At 44.8% G+C, this 23,186-nt stretch overlaps 1 protein-coding gene across 3 annotated transcripts in view; it reads left to right on the forward strand.

Moving 5' to 3' along the window:
* Positions 1–23,186, forward strand: part of KCTD1 (potassium channel tetramerization domain containing 1) — a 69,835-nt gene that overhangs the window by 19,428 nt on the left and 27,221 nt on the right. The window contains exon 1 of one of the 3 annotated variants that reach the window (XM_072152032.1): positions 11,150–11,266. The exons of 1 other annotated variant lie outside the window; for it this stretch is intronic. In XM_072152032.1, the coding sequence (XP_072008133.1) occupies positions 11,219–11,266 (48 nt within the window). In that variant the 5' untranslated portion in view covers positions 11,150–11,218. Of the gene's footprint in view, positions 1–11,149; positions 11,267–14,080; positions 15,924–23,186 lie in introns of those variants that run through there. One more of the 3 variants, XM_072152031.1, reaches the window with a different exon arrangement.

Raw genomic sequence — 23,186 nt, forward strand, 5'->3', positions numbered from 1 at the left:
ATGTTTTACTTAATTTTTTTTTTTATGTTTTTCCATTTTTAATGTGGTCCTAATACATGTGCCTAATACTGATCTTATAAAAGAACATATGGCAGATGTACTATGGTTTTTACTTGTGGCTTTTCTGCTCATTCTAGATATATTTGCTTACATCTACGCGATGCAGACATGACACGTACATAGATCCTTATCAACAAATCCCACATGTAGAAGCTGTCAAAATGATGAGTGTTCTGGGAATGTGTAATAGACAAAAAGATGTTTTGTGTCATATGGAAAAACAGGCACTTTTTCCACCACATTCAACATTTTGTGACTGTAGAAAAAATGTAAGTGACTTTTTAAACTGCAGGTACATCCTAAAACATTGAGGATTACACTCCTCCTGTGTCCTAAACCTAGGTATAGGCAGGTGCATAAGGGTGTACATGGAAAAATGGTTCACTCCGGCACTGAAGATATGTTAAAAACTTTATTTTTCTTCGTCAATTGAAAAGCATTAAAATCCAGTATCTTATATAGCTTTCACCAGGTATTCCTTCATGGGACATAAGCCAGGAAAACTCATGCGATCGGTAACCAGACCCCGGTCTTGTATTGTATAGCCTCTTGCCGTATATACACCGCTGAGCTCTGGCACTAATCGCTGACCCGTCTGCTGCTGAGCTGATGCCAGCAACAGTGTACACCGGGTGTCAGCTGTAACACCTGCGGTCAGAGTCAGCACCACCGCAGCATATAACTTGCCTTCTGGGGTCTCTTCCTCACGATCGCCCGCCCCGTGCTCCCTTTGGGGGGGCGCTGAACGTTTCCATACCAGCCCTGAGGCAGTGCCTGTGAGATCTTGACAGGATCTTAAAGGGGTATTCTCATCTGGGCATTCACATTCAGTTTGATAAATCTGCCATATATAAACATTTCTTCAATTAGATGTTATTAAAAAAAATGTTCCTGTGTGAAGATAATTTCCCATAAATGTGGCCATGTTGTCCCTTAGAAATGAGATGGCTTCCTCGGATACGACCACCTCTGCTGGAGAGATTGCACAAAGAAACAAAAGGTTTTGTATATGAAATGTCCAGGAATTACTACATGTCGCACAGCCGTCCTGTGGTAATGATCGCTGAATCCAGGAGGTCAGGCAGGACTCTATAGCGCATGTCTGGCCACCGCTGCCAGAGTGTGACGTGGTCGTAACCGAGGAAGCCATCTCGTTTCTGAGGGACAACATCACTACATTTATGAGAAATTATCTTCACACAGAAACATTTTTTTTAATAACATCCAATTGAAGAAATGTTTATATATGGAAGATTAATGAAACTGAATGTGAATGCCCAGACGAGAATACCCCTTTAAAGGCACAGTTTCATCCTATGCATGCGCAAAAAAATAAAAATGTTATGACAATTGGAAGACAGGGATACAAAATTTATAGATTTTTTTCCCACACTATGTTTTACAAAATTTGCACCAAAAAAAAACTAAATAGAAATAGAAAAAGACCCATAAAATAAAGATCATCGTACAGCCTAATAAACATGTTAACACCAAAAAAAGGTAAATAATCCATTACATAATTGATGCTATTCTACTTCTCTGTGCCCCCCAAAAAGTAAATTTTCAACAATAAAGCATAACAACCTCAAAATGGGGCAATCCCCATTGGGTCTCTGTACTCATGAGACATTGCATAACAATTTTTAAGATGGGTTTTCTCTTTTTATCTTTTGGAAATCTGTACATTTTAGGGCTAAATTAATGTATCACTAACAAAATTAGACCATTCTAAATTTCAACTCCATTTTGTTTTAAATTACTATGCTCAAAGGGTTAAAAATCTTCTTAAAAGCAGTTTCTTGTACTTTGAGGGGTGCACTTTTGAAAATGGAGGGTTTATAGGAGGGTTCTAATAAATTATATTTAAAACTCATTTAAAAAAGAAAGAACCCAAAGATTTCAATTTAGAAATGTTGGGAAAGAAATTTAAATCTCAGTTTTATTTTTAAGCTGTCCACCGTCATATACGAATAAAAGGACTTTTAAAAAATGATGAAAACATAAAGTTGAGATAAGGGAAATGTTGGTAAGTTACACATTTCGATGGTAAAACTGTCCATCACAAAAGCAGATAATTAAAAATTTTTAATTTGCTGAATTTCTAAAAAAATGGCAAATATTAGTTAATTAAAAAGCAAAACATATCAACCAAAATGTACCACTAACATGAAGTACAATGGGGCTTATTTACTAAAGGTCCCGCAGCAGCATTTTCGTCCCGGGTATTGTGTCACACACGATAAGAATTGTGTCGCAACCGTGTCGGCTTTCACACAACACAAATCGGGAGGCGGGCCGTCGGACGGATTCAGACTCTTTTGATTTAACATTCAAATTTGTGTCGCAAGCCAAGCACTTACATGCATCAAGAAGAAGAAGGTGAATTCAGGCGGACCACAGTGGGGAGCAACACATGCAGGAAATCGGGCGCAGGATCTACGTGGATCACATGTGCATTCCGGCGGACACTCCGGATCGGGGTTGCGAATCGGGCGGTTAAGTAAATGTGCCCCAATGTGTCACAAAAATATCATTTTGGTCAGTTGAAGTGTGCAAAAGTTATAACCATATAAAGTGACAGATTACAAAAAAGAGGCTGGGCCTTCGAGCGCGTTCACACGTTCCGCTAGCGGCGCGTTCATAACGCGATGCTAGCGCACAGGGGGCGGATTTTGGGGCGATCGCATATGCGTTTCCAGAGAAATGCATGCGATCGGGTTATTAATCGCATGCTTTTCCCGGGAAACGCATATGTGATCGGCCCGAGCCCTGCCCACTGTGCGCTAGCGGCGCGTTGTGAACGCAACGATAGCGGAACGTGTGAACGCGCCCTTAGGGTGCAGTCACACAAGGCGCTTTGAACCCGTTTTCGTCCCGTTTTTAAGCAGTCCTTTAAAAACCGCATCCGTTTTTAAAAAACGCATGCAATTTTTACCGGTTTTAACTAAGATAATTGGAAAAACCGACAAAAAAGCATGTGTTTTTCAAAAACGCATGCGTTTTTTAACAGACTGCTTAAAATCGGGCCAAATACGGGTTCAAAACACCACGTGTGACCACAATCTTGATGTACAAACTGGCTGTGTCCTTTATGCAAGACACTGGGGGCTCGTTAACAATTGTATGTGTTTCATTGGAAATGCATAGGCGATGTGGCCAAGGCCTGCCTCCCCCATGCACTAGCTTGTGTACGAAATGCAGTGCTAGTGGCACTTGTGACCACAGCCTAAGGCCAGCGGCACACGTGGCGTTTTGAAGCCGTTTTTGGACGGTTTTTAAGCAGTCCGTTAAAAAACGAATGCGTTGAAAAATGCATGCCTTTTTTGAAAATGCATCAGTTTTTGACTAATTAAACCCTTAACGCTCTGCGCCGTAGCTCTACTGCGCAGAGGTATAAGGGATGTATGAAGAGGGCTCACGGGCTGAGTCCTCATCATACAAAGGTGGGGGTTTTTGCATTTTGCAGAAAACCCCCACCGCTAATAACCGCGGTCGGTACTTTTTAATAAAATTTCAAATCACCCCTCTTTCCCTAGAACGGATATAAAACATAATAAACAGTAAAAATCACAAACATATTAGGTATCGCCCCGTCCCAAAATGCCTGATCAATCAAAATATAAAAACGGTTACGGGCGGCGGTGACCTCCGAGGCGGGAAATGGCGCCCAAATGTCCGAAATGCGACTTTTACACCTTTTTACATAACATAAACAATGAAATAAAAAATGATCAAAATGTCGCACAGACCTGAAAATGGTAGCAATAAAAACGTCGCCTCATTTCGCAAAAAATGACCCCTCACACATCTCCGTGCACCAAAGTATGAAAAAGTTATTAGCGTCAGAAGATGGCAAAAAAATTTTTTTCTTTTTTTGTACACATTCGTTTAATTTTTGAAAATGTATTAAAACACAATAAAACCTATATAAATTTGGTATCACCACGATTGCACCAAAGTAAAGAATAAAGTAGGCGTGCTATTTGGAGCGAAGAGTGAAAGTCGTAAAAACTGAGCCCACAAGAATGTGACGCACGTGCGTTTTTTTTTTTTTCCACATTTGGAATTTTTTTTCAGCTTTGCAGTACACGGCATGTTAAAATAAATAACATCACAGGAAAGTAAAATTTGTTACGCACAAAATAAGCCCTCACACAGGTCTGTACACGTAAAAGTGAAAAAGTTATGGATTTTTGAAGTTGGAGAGCGAGAAATGAGCCGAAAAACCCTGCGTCCTTAAAGGGCACCTACCACCACAAATCTACCTATAAAGGTAGATCGGGTGGTAGGTGAATCAATGGGACGTGAGGATAGCCCTTTTAAGGGCTAATCCTCACGTCCCCGCACTGTTTTATAAACTTTTATTACATTAATATGTTAATTTACTTATGCGGCTACTGGGGCGTGGAGTAGCCGCATCTGAGGTTACACGAGGCGGCTACTCCACGCCCCGGTAGCCACATTACCCCTCCTACTCACCATGTTCGGCGCGCAGCTGCTCGTAGCTGCGCGCCCTCGTCCGCCGATCCTGCCGTCTGCGCATGCGCAGAACAGCAGGCCCGCGCCTGCGCAGCCCCGGCTTCAGAGCAGTGACCGCGCAGGCGCGGGCCTGCTGTTCTGCGCATGCGCAGACGTCAGGATCGGCGGACGAGGGCGCGCAGCTACGAGCAGCTGCGCGCCGAACATTGTGAGTAAGGAGGGGTAATGTGGCTACCGGGGCGTGGAGTAGCCGCCTCGTGTAACCTCAGATGCGGCTACTCCACGCCCCAGTAGCCGCATAAGTAAATTAACATATTGATGTAATAAAAGTTTATAAAACAGTGCGGGGACGTGAGGATTAGCCCTTAAAAGGGCTATCCTCACGTCCCATTGATTCACCTACCACCCGATCTACCTTTATAGGTAGATTTGTGGTGGTAGGTTTCCTTTAAGGGGTTAAGATAATTGGTAAAACCAGTCAAAAACGGATGCTTTTTTGCTTCCTTTTTTAACGGGCTGCTTAAAAACGGCCCCAAAATGGTAACGATTATGTTCGATACTATGGCAGCCTGGGGTTCCGATCAGGACCCCAGGGCTGCCTGAGCCAGTGCCTGTAAGATGGCATCTCTGAAGTCATCTTAAAAGCACAGTGTCAGCCTATGCACATGCACAGGCTGACACAGCTAATACCCTGGAACGAAAAATAAAAGGACACAAAGGCGCTCATAGGGCAAACATCCGTTGGTTCAAGTGAATTCTATTTCTGGTGACAAAGGTCAGGTGCTCTCACCTGGGGAAGTTATGCTCAGTGTGAGTGTGTCAAGAGATGATGTAGCGCTGCAGTGCTCCTACCGGTTCCTCCTGGAAGGAGTATTGCAAATGGCAGTGGATTAAAGGGAAAAAAGTAGAGCTTCCTCAGTGCGCTGCTACATCGATTTCAGGCTCAACCAATGTTTGATCTCAAATTCATTTTATTCACAAAGTATCGAATAATGAACCTTCGTCAGGTTCTTAAAGGGGTTCTAAGTGCTGAGAGATGGTGTCGGATGGGATCCTTCAGCTCCCTGTGCGCCCTGGTAATGAAACCGGCGCACACCGGTGGCGCCGGACGAGGTAAGTACATGTTTATTATTTTTAATAGCCCGCCCCACCCCAGCCCTCAGTAATTTTTAAAACCCGGATAACCCCTTTAAATATTCGTGATCTAGTTGGAGGAGGAATATTGGAGGAGGAAAAGCAGTGGTAATCTAAAGTGTGGCTGATTTGTTGGTGCGGGGAACACGGCTTAATTTCACCTCCATTTTGATTGAATTACTATGAACATCTCAAGGGGTTAACAATCTTCCTACAAGTTGTTTCTGATAGTTTGAGGGGGTGCAGATTTGAAAATGGGTTGATATTTAACATTTAAAAAAACCCTATATATTTAAAATTTCATTCAAAACAGTATTTATCCCCAAAATAGTAAATTCTGAAAATACGGATAACCAATATTCGATTTGTAAGGGTGCGTTCACACGTTCTGCTAGCGTCACATTCAAAATGTGCCGCTAGCGCACAGGGGAAACGCATGTGTTATTCAGCAACTTATTTAGGTGCTAAATCTATCTGCCTGAAAGCGCAATTTTGAATTTCTAAAATGGAAAATTTTTCACATTTTTTTTTTCTTTTTTTAGTAAATAAACTCAAAACTTATCAGCCAACATTTACCACTAAAATGAAGTACAACATATGAGGAAAAAACTATTTCATAAGTAACAGTGTTCAAAAGTTATAACCATATAAAGCAATGCATGTCAGAATACAAAAAATGGTCTGAGCCTTTTGTAGGTACGGGGGGGGTACGGAGCTGTGTGAGTTGTCATTTTTTGCGAAATGAGGCGAAGTTTTCATTGCTACCATTTTGAGGTCTGTGCAACATTTTGATCACTTTTCATTAAATTTTTTATGTCATGTAAATAGATGTAAAAGTCGCATTTCGGACATTTGGGCGCCATTTCATATTTTGATAGATCGGGCATTTGGGGACGCGGCGATACCTAATGTGTTTGTGATTTTTACTGTTTATTGTGTTTTATATCAGTTCTTGGGAAAGGGGGGTGATTTGAACTTTTAATATTTTATACATTTTTTACATTTTTTAAACTTTTTTTTTCACTATTTCTTAGACCCTCTAGGGTACATTAACCCCAGATAGTCAGATCGTTCCTACCATATACTGCAATGCTACTGTATTGCAGTATATGGCATTTCTGCACAGTATACGTTACAATGAACCACTGGCTCATTGTAACAAATATGCAGTAGCCATTCAGCCTCGGGTCAGACGAAGACCCGAGGCTGTCATGGCAACCGATTGCCGCCCCCCTTTGAGCCCTCTTCATACACCTTTCATAGCTCTGTGACGGATATATCCGCCGCAGAGCTATGAAGGGTGTATGAAGAGCGCTAACGGGGGTTAAGGCCTTAAATGTATTGTTAACATTTACATTTACAAAACACTGTGTAAATGTGATGTTAACACATGTGGTAACATCGCATTTACATTGCCTTTTGTGAACGCAAATGTTAACAGTAATGCACATCACCTCTTCTCAGCTGTTGTAATGCGTTTTAAAACGCAATAAAAAAACACAACATGTGACAGCGTTCTAACAGTTTTCAAGTTTCTGCTGTGAGAGTGGGCTAAAATTCCCCTCCCCTACTCATCTAAGTTGTAGCAAGCTGTGCACACAGGGGTCAAGCATGAAAACTCCCGGTCTTAACATTGTCGTCATTCTGACCCTTTTTCGGCTATTGCTGATGCGTGTATAATTTTCCCCCTCTTAGCACCACATGCAAAGATATCATTACATGGATCTCCAGAGCTGTTACCCAATACTTTAGCATCTTTGTATGATCAAGATTTTGAAAATCTCATATTCTATAGTAGGATGCAAAACACAATGCACATAGAAGATGTGTGCCCAATGTGCAGCATGTGCAGCTGGACTAAAAACAAACAAATGTGTTCGGTCAATGAATATGCACTGTGTGATGGCCAGAATTCATGGACCAAGCACAGGTCTGAGGACAGGAGTCCAAGCATCATAGTTATTCATGACAGAAGGAGCCCCTGCAGAGTAGCAGCACCGCACTGTTATCATTATATGGGATAATAATCTGATCAGCTGGGGGCCTGACTGTTGTGACTCCCACCGATCATGAGTATGGAGTTCCGTTCTTACTAGTTAATTGAAGTGGAAGGTCAAGCATGCGTCCTGCTGCTCCATTCAGTGCTATTGGAATGTCAGAAATTGCAGAGCTCAGCGCTCGATTATCTCCAGCACTCTGATTCACTGTTTATGTGAGTGACAGATATAGCCAAGCTCTGTGCTTGGAAATTTCCACCTACCACAATAGTATTGAATAGCGTGCAAGAATGCATGCTCCAACTGCTGCTCCCTTAATAAGTGGGAACAGGTCCGTTCTCTTGGTCAGCAGGATTCCCAGCAATTCCACCAGTATTGATTAGTGTTATAATATATAAGAATAAAAGTGTCCCAGATTCGGTGTAACCGACACGCTTTTCAGGGCTGTCCCACTGCCTTGGGTAGTTGGGTGTTTGTTCCGGTTTCCCCCGCTTTGTCCCACACATCTGCTCTGTGTGCTGCCTCCTGGTCCCGACATAAATCCCTCATCCGTACCAGGATGCGAAACACAGAGATCCAACCTAGATCCTGCTGCCTGGGTTCACAGTATGAAGGGGAACTGCTGCTGCTGGGGGCCCAGTATGAAGGGGAGCTTCTGCTGCTGGGGGCCCAGTATGAAGGGGAGCTGCTGCCGCTGGGGGCCCAGTATGAAGGGGAGCTGCTGCTGCTGGGGGCCCACTATGAAGGGGAGCTGCTGCTGCTGGGGGCCCAGTATGGAGGGGAGCTGCTGCTGCTGGGGGCCCACTATGAAGGGGAGCTGCTGCTGCTGGGGGCCCACTATGAAGGGGAGCTGCTGCTGCTGGGGGCCCACTATGAAGGGGAGCTGCTGCTGCTGGGGGCCCAGTATGAAGGGGAGCTGCTTCTGCAGGGGGCCCACTAAGAAGGGAAGCTGCTGCTACTGGGGGCCCAGTATGAAGGAAACTGCAGGGGGGCACAGTACTGTATGAAGGGAAGCTGCTCCTGGAGGGCACAGTATGAAGGGGAGCTGCTGGGGGTGCACAGTATGTGACAGGATGCTTAGGGGACACAATGTGAGGGGGGTAGGCGACACTAGGGCCGCGGTAACATGTTCCCCTAGTGTGGCGTTTTTGTTGCATTTTTTCATTGCGTTTTGCATTCTTGAAAAACTCATCATATTTGCATATTGGCTTTCTGAATGGGTTTTTGGTTAAAGTGTTTTAACTTGGCGTTTTTTTCCCCCTGCGTTTTCATTATGTTTTTAAAAAGCGGTTGTGTTTTTGAAAACGCAAGCGTTTGTAGTTTACGTTCATAAACGGATGTAATTACATGCAAGAACAGCAAGAAGAAGATCACTGGGGGACATTTACTATGGTGTTTCCGCCAGTTTTGTGGTGCTTTCACCGCATCTTCTGCTCTCCGACCTATTTATTAGCTGTCGGGGACAGAAAAAATGCCTTTTTCCACCTGCTCCGACTCTTCTCTGAAAAGGGGCGTGGCTTTGGCGGAGTGGAAACTCAGACACAATTAATATGTGTCACAGCCATTTTTGGACGCTGTAAACTGGCGGAAAGTAGACCAAAAGAAATTTGGTCTAGCAGGGACACAAAACAGTGCTATTGGTTCCAGGGACAGAAAATGGTCTCGGCGCCAGAAATTTATCTGCACAGCTACACAATATTAAATGTGTATCTTCTTTCCGAGAGCAGGTCGGTAACAAAGCCAATGCAGACACCAACACTTTATGTAAATGTCCCCCACTGTGCTTTTACAAATTCCAAGAGACGCAGCTGAATAGTAATAGTACGTCACATGTCGGGTCCCGGGACATGGAGAGGGCTCGCGGGCCGAGCCCTCTCCATAACCGGTAAGTCTTTGCTGCATATTGCACCGATCGCGGGTGTTTCACCGCTGATCGCCGCCGGCAAAGGTGCCGTCATCTTTCCGTGGAACGTCGCTCCCCGTGAGGGCGCGTTCACACGTTGCGCTTTCGTCGCGTTCATAACGGCTCGGGCCGATCGCATTCCCGGGAAACGCATGCGATTGATAACCCGATCGCATGCGTTTCTCTGGAAACGCATATGCGATCGCCCCAAACTCCGCCCCCTGTGCACTAGCGTCGCGTTATGAACGCGACGAAAGCGCAACGTGTGAACGCGCCCTGATACTGTAGTATGGCAGTATATGATAGGATCGATCAGACAACCTAGGGTTAAAGTACCCTAGGGAGTCTGAAAAATAGTAAAAATAAAAGTTAAAAAAAAGTTAAAATAAAAAAATTATAATAAAAAAAAATAAAAATTCAAATAACCCCCCTTTCCCTAGAATTGATATAAATATAAATAAACAGTAAAAATCATAAACACATTAGGTATTGGCGCGTCCGAAAATGCCCGATCTATCAAAATATGATAATGGTTTTTCACTGCGTTTAACCCCGTAACGGAAAATCGCGCCCAAAGTCGAAAATGGCACTTTTTTGCCATTTAAAAATTTGTTTTAAATTATCTAAAAAGTGATCAAAAGGTCGTACAGTCCTAAAAATGATAACATTGTAAACGTCATCAAAATCCGCAAAAAACGACACCACCCACAGCTCCATACACCAAAGTATGAAAAAGTTATTATCCCCAGAAGATGGCAAAATCCCCCAAAAAAATTTTGTACAGGAGGTTTTAATTTTTTTAAATGTATGAAAACATTATAAAACCTATACATATTTGGTATCCCCGTAATCGTACCGACCCAAAGAATAAAGTAGACATGTCATTTGGGGTGCACAGTGAAATCCGTAAAATCTAAGCCCACAAGAATACGGCACAAATGCGTTTTTTTACCAATTTCACTGCATTTGGAATTTTTTTCCCGGTACACGGCATGAAATATTAAATACCACCATTTTGAAGTGTAATTTGTTACGCAGAAAATAAGCCATCACACAGCTCTGTACATGGAAAAATAAAAAAGTTACAGATTTTTGAATGTGGGGAGTGAAAAATGAAAACGCAAAATCAAAAAAGGGCCGCGGCGGGAAGGGGTTAAATACCATACTGTGTAATGTGATCCTACAATGTTAGACTGGTGATAATCAATGTCACTGCAACAAAAAAAAAATCAATGAAAGCGATTCGATTAGTATTGCCTTATTTATGTGATGGGTCAGTTGAGTTGATCTCCTTGTGCTTCCCTCCCACTTCTGTCCTCTCCTGTCATCAGCTTGAGGCAATTTGATGGACTGTACCACACGGATTCTCCAGAAGGGGGAGTACAAACTCATATTACAGCTACCACTGAAGATTAGACACACTCCTGTCACACTGTTGGAGTAAATGATGGCATCTCTGCTTCCATGACTGTATACTTATCATCATGTTTTAGATATTTATGAAGGTACAGTGAGAATAATAATCACACTGTCCCCCCAGCAGGCATATATGGTACAGCCTCTAGTTGTCCATGTGATGCTGTGCTCAGATTGATAACAGACTAGAGAAGTGTAAGCATCCTGCTGGAGGCTGCACTGTAGAGAAATGAGTGTTCCTCATACTCCACACTTCTATTATGTACACTGCAAGCAGGTAAGGGCTGGAATTGTATTTCTTGTACTGACGCAAAAGAAAGATGGCAGCTCCTGGGCCCCAAATATTTGTATATATCTATATGCACTACTTCCTCCAGAAACTGATTTTGGTTTTCCATGTGTGACATCACCCACAGGGCGCGTTCACACGTTGCGTTTTCATTGCGTTTAAAACGCATATACAACAGCTGATGTGAGGTAATTTGCCTAATTACATTACCGTTTACGTTTGTAAACGCAATGTTAACACATGTGTTAACAAAACGCATGTGTTAACGCTTTGTTAACACACACGTTAACATCACGTTTACGATGCGTTTTGTAAACGGAAACGTTTACAGTGATGTCATTAGGCAAATCACCTCTCCTCAGCTGTTGTATATGCGTTTCAAACGCAATGAAAACGCAGGTCAAAACGCATTACAACAGCTGAGGAGAGGTGATTTGCCTAATTACATTACAGTTAACATTTGCGTTTACAAAACGCATTGTAAACGCAGTGTTAACACATATGTTAACATTACATTAACACGTCCGTTTTGTTAACGCATGCATTAACAAATGTAAATAGTAATGTAATTAGGCAAATCAACCTCTCTCCAGCTGATGTAATGCGTTTTAAACGCAATGAAAACGCAACCAAAGCGCAACGTGTGAACGCGCCCTAAGGCTGTGTACAAGCATTGCGCCTGGTTTGCATTTCAAAACACAATCCAGATGGAACGGGAAGGGGCTTGTGTTTTGCATGTAAACAATGCGACACATGATTGCATGTGTTTCTGTTAAAATGTTTATGACTTTGGACTGAGCCCCTCCTGGTGTGAATGCAGCCTGAGGCTGGCGGCACATGTGGCAATTTGAACCCGTTTCTAAGCAGTCCGTTTTTGAAAAACTTGTGTGGTTTTTGACCAGTTTTACCAATTGTCTTAATAAAAATGGGTCAAAAACGCATGCCGGGGGCGTTTTAAACCCATTTATGGGACGTTTTATAGCAGACCGTTAAAAGCACACGTTTTTTTAAAATGCATCAGTTTTTGACAGGTTTTACCAATTCTCTTAATTAAAACTGGTCAAAAACGGATGCGTTTTCAAAAACCGCAGGCCTAAGGGTGAAGACACGCGTGGCGTTTTTGTCCATTTTTAATTGCGCAAATTCGAAAAACCGGGCAAAAACACATGCGTATTCAAAAACGCATGCGTTTTTTAACAATCTAACTAAAAACTGGCTAAAAACGCCACGTGTGTCTTCACCCTAAAGGTGATGCCACACATGGCGTTTTGAAACCGTTTTAAAAACGTATGCCTTAAAAAACGCATCCGTTTTTTGTGCAAATTCGGAAAACCTGTCAAAAACATGCGTTTTCAAAAACCGCATGCGTCTTTAAAAACGGATGCGTTTTTTACGGATTGCATAAAAACGGACCAAAAACGGTTTCAAAACGCCATGTGTGCCATGACATTTAGTTGTTTCCAAGGTAAGATTGAGGTAAGATTGCGCATGGATCACAATCTGGAATTGGTGATGGTAGGAGGAATCCCTGTATTGAACTTGGAAACGCAAATGTCAGGGTGGATTCCCAGGTGGCGTTTTTGAAACGTTTTTAAACACATCCAAAAACGCCACATGGGAATCCACCCTCAGGGTAAATGTACACAAGGTCTATCTAGATTTTAGAAGTGAGCTGGGCTGCTGGACTTGATCTGTCTAGATCAGTGATGGCGAACCTTTTAGAGGCCGAGTGCCCAAACTACAACCCAAAACCCTGCTTAGTATTGCGAGGTGCCAACCAAAACTGAAAGCAGTAACTTATTGCTCCCCGTTCAACAATTTTCAAGCATATTAGCCATAAGGACAGCAGCACAGTAGAACGCTGGAAAATTTTCATCATTTTGGCTTCTTTCCAGGGTTCCTCTGCACACAGAGAATCGTGGGGCCAGCAGGAGGTCCTGCAAAAATAATTCGTCCCTGTCTAATTCTCTCTCTTCCTACAGTCCCAAGTAGCGAAGTCAGTATCAAAATATGACTGAAAGCAGCATCTTTTAAAGGAAACCTACCACTTGTAGTGGCAGGTTTCCGATGGCAATATCGGGCACCAGCTCAGGGTGAGCTGGTGCCGGAGCTTATTTTAGTTAGTGTTTTAAACCGCGGTATCGCGGTTTAAAACACTTTTTAAACGTTGTAGCCGGCGCAGGCAGGTACGCGCTCGGCGCTTACCGTGCACGCGGCTCTCATTCACTTCCTATGTAGCCGCGTGCACGGTAAGCGCCGAGCGCGTACCTGCCTGCGCCGGCTACAACGTTTAAAAAGTGTTTTAAACCGCGATACCGCGGTTTAAAACACTAACTAAAATAAGCTCCGGCACCAGCTCACCCTGAGCTGGTGCCCGATATTGCCATCGGAAACCTGCCACTTCAAGTGGTAGGTTTCCTTTAAGTTGCTTGGAACTGGAGGAAGATTCTTTGAATCCTGTCTTGTGTGCTGGGGTGATGATCCGGGTGCCCACAGAAAGGCCTCTGAGTGCCGCCTCTGGCATCGGTGCCATAGGTTCCCCACCACTGGTCTAGATGATTGTCTGTCTAGGTTTTCAGACCATGTAATGTAGGAGCAGCACAGGTGCCTATAGTCCAGCTTTGATCTGTGAGGCAGCCGCTGCGGAGCTGTGTTGCCGGCACAGTGTATCAGTAGCCTCATCCTCCGCGCACGTGTGTAGTGATGATAATAATAACAGAGCCGGTGCTGAGCCCTCCTCCCCCGGAGCCGCCGCCCCCGTCCTCCCCGGCCCCTCCCCCCGGTCTGTGAAGGTCATTACACCCAGGCAGCCGCGGTCCAATATAGCGCATGCGCCCGGGCCCGGGGACTGGCAGAGAGAGGCGGCACAGTGCACTCAGCAGGCAGAGGGGAATAAAGAGGCAATATGGCGAGGATGCCTGGCAGCGGAGACTGCAACCCGGGCACGGCAGACAGCGATCCCCTGCACGGGCAGCCCCGGGCGGCTCAGCACCGCTTACAGCCGGGCAGCGCGGGCGAGGAGGAGGAGGAAGAAGAAGAAGAGGATGAGGATGAGGAGGATGATGAGATCCAGGAGGTGCAGATCACCGGGGAGGATGAGGATGACGAGCTGCTGCTGCTGGAGGAGGACGACGAGCTGGAGGACGATGAGGAGGAGGATGAGGATGAGATCCGGCTGGAGTGGGAGGACGGGGCGCTGCTGGAGCACCCGGGCGGCATAGTCCCGCACCCCTCCGCCCCGCTGCTGCTGCCGCCCGGCCTGCGCCCCGGGATGGTGGTGGAGGAGATGCTGCAGCTCGGGGCTGCGGGCGGCTGTGCGGGGGACGGAGGCGGCTGTGCGGGGTCCCCGTCCTCCGAGCGGCCGGAGAGAGCGCGGCTCAGCGAGAACACCCGGCTGGCCACCCGCTACGCGGTGCGCATCTTCCGGGAGTACCTGAGCGAGAAGGCGCAGAGCCCGGACTTCGAGAGCATGGACAAGGAGGCGCTGTGCCGGGTGCTGCGCTCCTTCTACGCCGAAGCCCGCTCCAAGAGCGGCCAGCTGTACAGCAAGTCTTCCCTCATCAGCATCCGCTCGTCCCTCAACCGCTACCTGAACGAGCCGCCCTACTGCCGCACCCTGGACCTCACCAAGGACCCGGAGCTGCGGAGCGCCAACCTCACCCTGGCCGCGGTCATCCGCAAGCTGGAGGAGCAGGGCGCCGGGCCGGTGGTGCAGAAGCAGGCCATCACCCGGGCCGACCTGCGCAAGCTCTACACCTCGTGCGTCTTCAGCGCCTCCACCCCATTCGGGCTCCTCAATAAGGTCTGGTTTGAGACGTGCATGTACTTCTGCACCCGGGGCCGGGAGAACCAGCGGGAGCTGGAGGAAGACTCCTTTGGCTTGGCCATGGACGAGGACGGGCGACGTTTCGTCTACTTTAAGGCGCTGGGGCCCTATCACAAGTCGCGCTCTTCGTCTTGGGGCAAGAAGCGCGGGGCACCTGGCGGAGCCGCCACCACTGATGGCGACGAGGAGAACCTGCCCCGTATGTACGAAACTGGCACCGAATTCTGCCCCTATGCCAGCTTCGTCAAGTACCTGGCGAAGCGTAACCCACTGTGTAAAGCGTTCTTCCAGCGGCCCAGGGACCACTGCAGCGAGGCCGATGTCACCTGGTACGAAAACAAGGCCATAGGCAAGAACCTACTGGGCACCCGCATGCAGATGCTGTCCAAGGCTGCCAAGCTTTCCAAGACTTACACCAACCACTGCATTGGTGCCGTGTCCGTGGCTACACTCAATAGTATAGCTGGCATCGGCACCAAGCTGGGGCCCCCATACTTCATGGACAATGTGAACGGTACAAGGCACAGGTCATCACAACCTACAGGAAACTCTTACATCCTGCCCAAGCCTGGCACCATTCCTGATCTCAAGCCCGAGATGCCCATCAAAAGACCGTTATATGAGGCCAACCCTCCAGCAGAACCGTGCAGCCCACCTTCCCCCAAGAGACTTTGTATACGACCTACAGAACCCTCGGACTGTGTCCTGTTGGTCTCGGTCAAGAATGACCCTCAGCCCCCCTGCCCGGAAACCAATGGTCATATGGTGCTGGCGGCCTCCCCTGCGCTCTCTTCCCCGTCCATGCTCTCTCCTGTACAGGTAACAGAACTTACCTACTCCTTTTATAGAGTCATTTTAATGGAGTGCAAATAGTAGCAGCTACACTGAGAAGAGGAGAGCTGCCCACAAAGTGTGTTACAAATGAAGGATGTATTGTTCTTTTCTATTGTGCGCCCATAGTACTAGCCATGGAGAGTAGCTGTCCTAACATAGTGCCCACATAGTACCAGGGAAGTTCAGCTGTTCACACACTGCCCACAAAGTATTAGGATGTATCGTTCTCTACTTATTGTGTCCCCATAGTACTAGCTGTGCTGAGGGACAGTACCAGGGACGTATAGTTGACAATATATTGTATTTTCATATAATGCCAGCTATACTGAGGGAAGTATAGATTTATTGACCTATACTATCTGCATTGAGAAAACTATACTTGCCCACATATTTGCCCTGTAGCACCAACTACATTTGGGAACTCTCGCTGCCCAAATACTGTGAACATTAAGTACCAGAGAGACGGTGGAAGTTATAGATTTCCAAGTGGTGTAACCCATAGTACCAGGTAGTGAAGTATCTACACACAATAAGGCTGACGATGGGGGGAGGACTACATACTGTCTTTAAATTTCTCAAAATTGTTGCGATTTTGAGTGAGTATAGTTTTGTCTTCAGCCAACTTTATCCCAGATTTATCATGTTGGTGCAGATGTGGTAGAGAAACTTTGGAGTTGGTCAAATCCACTCAAGTCACTGCTTAGCTCAGGAACAACTTGGACTCTTCTGCGACTTTGTTAGACGTCTACTGCAGGCAAATTAAATGGAGTAAATGATAAATTAGCTGCACTATGTTTGCACAGAGAATAATTGCTGTCAGCACACACAGTGCTTACATAATGATAGTATGCTGTAAAGTTCTACACACTGCTACGCTGCGGGGAACATAGTATTTTTCCATAGCACCAACTCCACAAAGGTCCAATAGTACCAGGGATTCTGTAGAATAGCTGCCAGTATGCTCGCCCTCTGTAGTACTAGCTACACTATGCGTAGTAACATGGTACCTGCTTAGAATATAGCTGGTCACACACTGTGTCCCTGCAATGACTGCAAGAAATAAAGGAACTAAATTGTATCTGCATCATAATATTGTTTACATGTAGACCTGTAGCTGCCCGCAAACCTTTGCTCCTTAGTATGCACAAACCGGGGGAGATTTATCATCAAGTTTCTGAGGTAAAACGATTCTAGTTGTCCATGGAAACCAATCAGAACTCGGCTTTAATTTTATTAACAGCTGTGGCAAAATGAAAGCTGAGGTCTAATTGGAACAGTTTAACCTCAGAAACTTGATGATAAATCTCCCCTTATGTCTGGTGCCCACATAAAACTATCTATTTTGATGCTATGACCCCATTTTATTAATTGAATTGTAGGTACTAGTCCTAGTATTAAAATATGGCAACTTTATGCACCCACTCGGAGTGGCTACATGGTCCCAGCTACACTGACAGTAACTGTCCCCACAATTGGGACAGAAAGTACTGGAGTAAATTATGTGGCCAGACACTGGGGATACGCACTAAGCAGACTGCTCCAGGTATCCATTAGACATCCAGTAGTAAAGTATGTGCAGTTTTACTAAATTATGCCTCGGACGTGATGGAGAAATCTTTTCTTTCCCACCTAGTACCAGCTACACTGAAGGAACTATTCACACGTGTTACCATACACGGCTGTTAGTGGAGATATTGATATATAGGATATTATGGTAACTTGCTTACGTGACTGTGAGGAGATGTGTTCACCCATGTACTCATTACACTGAGGTATGTTTAGCTGCCCATATCTTGTGCCCACATTGGTATCTAATTGGCACATTGGTGTCTAAACTTGTCAATTTAGAAACTTGTATTTCCCAGTTTACTTTTCACCACAAGTCTGTGAAGTTTCTCATACAGAGGGGAGATTACGTCATCCTGACGATTGAATGATTACGTCATCCTTACGTCATCCTTACGTCACTCTTTTATGGTGGAGTCGAGGTGTTTTTTTTTTTTTTTGTTTTTTTTTTTTTTTAAATCATGTGACCTAAAAAATTTCAGTCAGGCCTAGACAATTGCCAAGCTGTTGTGGCAAACCTTGGTGGGCAGATTTCTCACTTATCCCGTTCCTCTCCTGTTCAGTGTTTCTGTAGATGGAAAGAGCCGCTGATACAAGCAATAGGAGGATATGGCTTTTTCTGCTCAGTCGAATCCTTCACAGAGAGTTTTATTAATAAGAGCTCAATTCACACCAGAGGATTTCCCTTTGTTTTTGGAGTTTTGTGGCTTTTTGGAGTCCAGAACTCTCCAGTTCATGTCAAAATTGCTGAATGGAAACTTTATGGACCCCATTACTAGGTAATTGGATCCCTCGGGATTACGTGGAAGCTGTCATGGCATTATAATGACAATTGTGGGAGTATAATCTGATTTGCTGCCAAAAACTAAGCAGCAGGATAGGATGCCAGCTTCAGGTGTTGTCCCATGACTGGCTCATTGGGTTGGGAAAGGTTTGTCCGGGCCTGTTCAGGTAACAGAATGTATTTTCCTTGGTGAGGCTTGGTCACCTCTCCCCAGTGCATCATTTCTTATTCAGTCTTTTTAGGACATGCTAAGAAATCTGCGTGAAATTCCGGTACACTTGTATTCTTCATTCCTTCTAGTGAGTGAGTGGCTGTATCTTCGTGCTGTTCATCGGGTAGTTTAGATGAAGTCCAGTTCATTGTGTGTACTGTATGAAGTAACCAATGATGTGTTGTCTCTATCCGGAAATATGTTAAGATATGAAATTCATCACATAATATTAAGTACTAATATATATATATATCTCCCACACCTTAATGACTAGTATACTAATGGAAATGGCTTTCTGCTGCCCATTTGGGATACCGGCGCTGAATTCAACCATTGCGGCGGCAAAATCATGGCACAGAGACCAGAATATTTAGAGCGTTCTCTGTAGTATATCGATTGGCTACGGAATTACCATTAGGGTAAAATCCGCAGCCATTCTGTTACGTCAGCATATAGCCTAATGGGCGTTTAAGTAGCATACAAATTTGCAGCACAACTTGTCCCTTTTTATGATCCACATCTTTGTAAAAAAAACTTCAATAATTTTTTTAAGATCAGTTTTAGATTTAGAGAGATGGTGTATGTGTAATACTATAGGACTATACATGTGTCACTTTTTTTTTTTCTCAGAAGGTAAGGATGGACATATCAGGGCACATTTACTAAGGGCTCTGCACCAGTTTTCTGTCGGACCTTGCACGTTCTTTTAGGTGCAAACTGCTTGCACATATCTAAGAAGTGTTTGCACCACAACGGTTTTGCACGGGACCCTTTGTGGCGCAGCTGCATCATGCAACACAAATTAGGATTTGTTCCGGTGCTCAGTCGCACCGTGTGCCAGATTAATTATGCAAAGTCCAACAGAATTGTGTCGCACACCCTATTTTAAAGGTGCACCAAAAATAGTTGGTGCACTATGTCAGGGCAGTGAAGAGAGCGCCAGTTTCATGAAGAACGGGCGCCAGAGATCCTGAATCTGGTGCACCCTGGACTATACACAGGCAAGCTGCATTTAGTGCAGTTAACCCTGTAATTACTTAATGCGCCCCATCGTATCTGTCACAACCCCGTGTATACGTAGTCACAATTCAGCATCTGTTATCATTGTGGAGAGTGGATACCGGACACATCTGGCAGGACTTGGCGTCCCAAAACACTGACCTGATCCTTATCTTCCCCCTCATTTGCTGGCAGGGGAGAGTTGGGTGGTCTGTATGTATATTAGGTGGCAAGCCAGTTCTTCAGAGATCAGTGTTTTTGGCTATGTAATGTGTATGGCCATCTTACAGTGGTGATGGATACACAGAACTGTGGCCCTGGTGAACATTGCATGAACAATGAAGGATTCAATAACCTACAACAGAACATTGAAGAATTGATACAGGAAGGATATTAGACAACTGTGTAAGTTCCCACTACTAAAATGAAATCGTTAATATGATGAGCATAAGAATTATAAGCAGAACATTGGTCTGCAAGTCCTTTCTAACTGCTCTATAGTGACCTCTGGAACAGGCTGTCTGATAATCTGTCCTGGGAGTCTTAGAAGTCAATGAAGCTCAGGATGTATAGGGAGCAGCCCACCAGCCACCCGCAATAACACATTCTGCTATATAAGTAAGGCTACATTCACACTGTCACATGGGGAACGAATATATAGCCCATATATGTCCCCCATAGACGGCAATGCGCGCACAACATGTCCTATCTTTACACGGAATACCGCGCTGTGCTCCATATGTGCCTATGAAGTGGGGCAGGGGTGAGCAGTGCTCACCTCCTCCTCCTCTCCCCGTGCGCTGCCGTGTGCCCGCCGTGCTACGGTACGGCCGCTCCTCATCCCGCCCCTGGTTTTGTAGTTAAAGGGTTTAAGCATTAGGTGGTGGGACAGCAATTGTTTAGTCTCAAGGGGACGTAAAACTAATGTGGTTTACATTTTACCTTTTTACAGCAAATCTTACACTTTGGGAAAGTTAATGAATATACAGAAGGTGTATAGTTCACCTTTTTTGTTAGTCTCAGCAGGGGGGTGGGCGTCAATTATCTTTGGATTATTCATATATTTTTCCAACAATCAGTTGCTCTTCTTACTGATGGTCTCACCACAAAGACCTTCTGGGCATGTTATGACACCAAAAGGCCATACTGACTAGTACACAACCAGGTCCCGTGCAGCATTTATGGTGTTTTACAATAGGATAGGGGCCCAAACTGTTATCTTACTCAGCCTCGTTGGGACCTCCACCTGGCGACTTTGCTCCAATAGTACTGCAACTTATTTCAAGATATGTCTTTACACTTCATGTGCTAGCCGCATCCTTCCTTGCCCTTCTATTATATCAACCCCTCAAACCCTAGTCCTTTCTTAGGCTACTCCAGTGGAAGCCAGGGGGCCATTAAGCTTTCATGCCCTGGTGAGACCTTGGGTGATATGAGACTACACTATGTGGCTCAAGACGTAGCTCATAGTTCTTTGCAATAAATGCTACAGGTTTGGAACTACACTTGTATATACTTGTCTGTACGGATGGTGTTGCTACACTTTTTACTTTGTTGTGTTCAATAAACTTGATTGAACCGTAATCTTATCTGGGGCAGAGATGGTTATACTGGACCAGTCAGGCAGAATCTGTGCCACATCTATCAAAGTGATGCCCGCCATTAATAAAGCCTTACATTTTAGGACTTCTCTTAATTACATAGACCGTTAAAGCTAGACGTAAATTACCAAAAACACATAATAGATGTGGTACACAACATGTAGGCCTGTTTTTGATGCGATTTGTGCATTCTTTGCATATCCTCGGATTATATACCATGTTTTTACCTGTGTGTAATGACTACTGAGGGTAAAGATCCACATTCTGCATACATGGAGTAGTGTCTGAGAGCAAAACTGTTGAATCGCTCGTGACCAACCAATCAGAGCTCCGCTTTATTATGCCCACAGCCGTTTATAGAAGGAAAGCTGAGCTCTGATTGGTTGCTATGGGTAACTAGAGTAGTTCTCCTCTGACACTTTAGATAAATCTCCCCCATAGTTTCTGTTTGTACATCAATATAAATGTGTTTTGTACCTGAGTTTATTCCCTTGATGTGCTTTTTTTCTTTCAGGTGCCATTTTCTTTTGCTAATTAAGCCAAATAATAGGTCTTGTAAATCTAGACCAGACTGTATAATAATGCAAAGGATTAATAATCCAGCATTGGCATCATTAGGGTTACATGCACACATATGTGCGCTAATCTCATGTAGCAAACACATCCGTGGTCCCTTCTAGCATGTAACCCATGGCCAAGCAGCATGTTCTCAAGAAGCATGTGTGCCATCCAGAACACTGGCTAATGTCTCATCCCAACCTCTTAAAGGGTCACATGAGTGTTACCTGCCAAGTGATCTGCAAATACAGACAGTACATAGATGACCTCACATTTTTCATTATTGTGCCATTTTGTTGTTTTTGCATTCCCACCGACTTGTATGTGAAGACCTGAGTCGCAAACATGGGCAGGAATAGGACCTGCTCTGGATTTTCGATCAGTTTACAGTCCTTGGTAGTGAATGTGTTATCCTCAGAAAAAAACATAGTTAATGGATGAAATCAATGTTCGTGTACGTGTAGTATAAGTAGATGGTCCCATACTGCAGATCTGTATAATTTCTCCTCGTGGGCTGCTTAGGTAGGCTGCACAGGGATGTCTGTAAACCCCATTTGTAAATGTCTGCTTGTGATGCCTTCTAGCACTACATAGACCACAGCGTACCTATCCTATACACATGGAAACAGGCTTTCTCCTACTCTATATTGTAATGGTCTCTGCAGCCCTCTCTCTATCTGGGACGTGTAGTTCCTCAGCCCTATACACATAAACCAGTTTACACTAATAGGCTGTGTCCTCGGATGACTCCCTGCGGCTTCCGCTCTCTTATCCTCAGACATGACCTGCTTGGGAATCCTCAGGACAGGTTTGATGTGTTGCTGTATGCAATGGCAGGGCTTGGAAGATAATAGGTGACATGCTCGGTCCTGATTTTTCCCTGTATAATAAGCTAATAACTGGTTATAGGGTTGTTAATGTTCTTGGCGAGCGTCCAGCAATCCTCCCAGCTAACAATAAAATCACGACTATCCTGCACACAGAGGCCGCTCCGCTGCCTGAATCCTGCTCACATGGTTAAATACACACAACTACAATGCTCAGTCAGATTTTCTCATTAACGTGTTTAACCCATTGTTGTAGGGCTGCGCTGTGTTCTACATGTGTAGCTTTTCTGCTCTCGGGCAGGATGCAATGGGTGTCATCTTTCTCTGCCAGGCGTGGATATGTTTAAGCCCGGGTGTTTGATTGGCACAGCCCAGGACACGTGACGGTTCACTGAGGTTTACTGTTCACCTCAATTGACATGAGAGGTCAATGACTGCGGTTGTTGTTATTCTTTTCCTTCTGACGTCAAATTCCTTCCCTCAGGCACTTCTTCAGCCTGAAGAAACTATAGCAAATCATTGGCCAATGTTTTCACAACGTGGACTGAACATCTTGTTATGGGGATTGGTGTCTTTGTATAACTAACTCGCTGTAATGTGCTTAACTCTTAGCACAGACTCTCTACGTCTGCTTTTTCGTGAGCAGGACTATTACTTTTGCAGGTTTGCATAAGGAATTAGTGGGATATAATCCTACAGAGA

Source organism: Engystomops pustulosus, chromosome 5, assembly GCF_040894005.1.
Source record: "Engystomops pustulosus chromosome 5, aEngPut4.maternal, whole genome shotgun sequence".
Classification (NCBI taxonomy): Eukaryota; Metazoa; Chordata; class Amphibia; order Anura; family Leptodactylidae; genus Engystomops; species Engystomops pustulosus.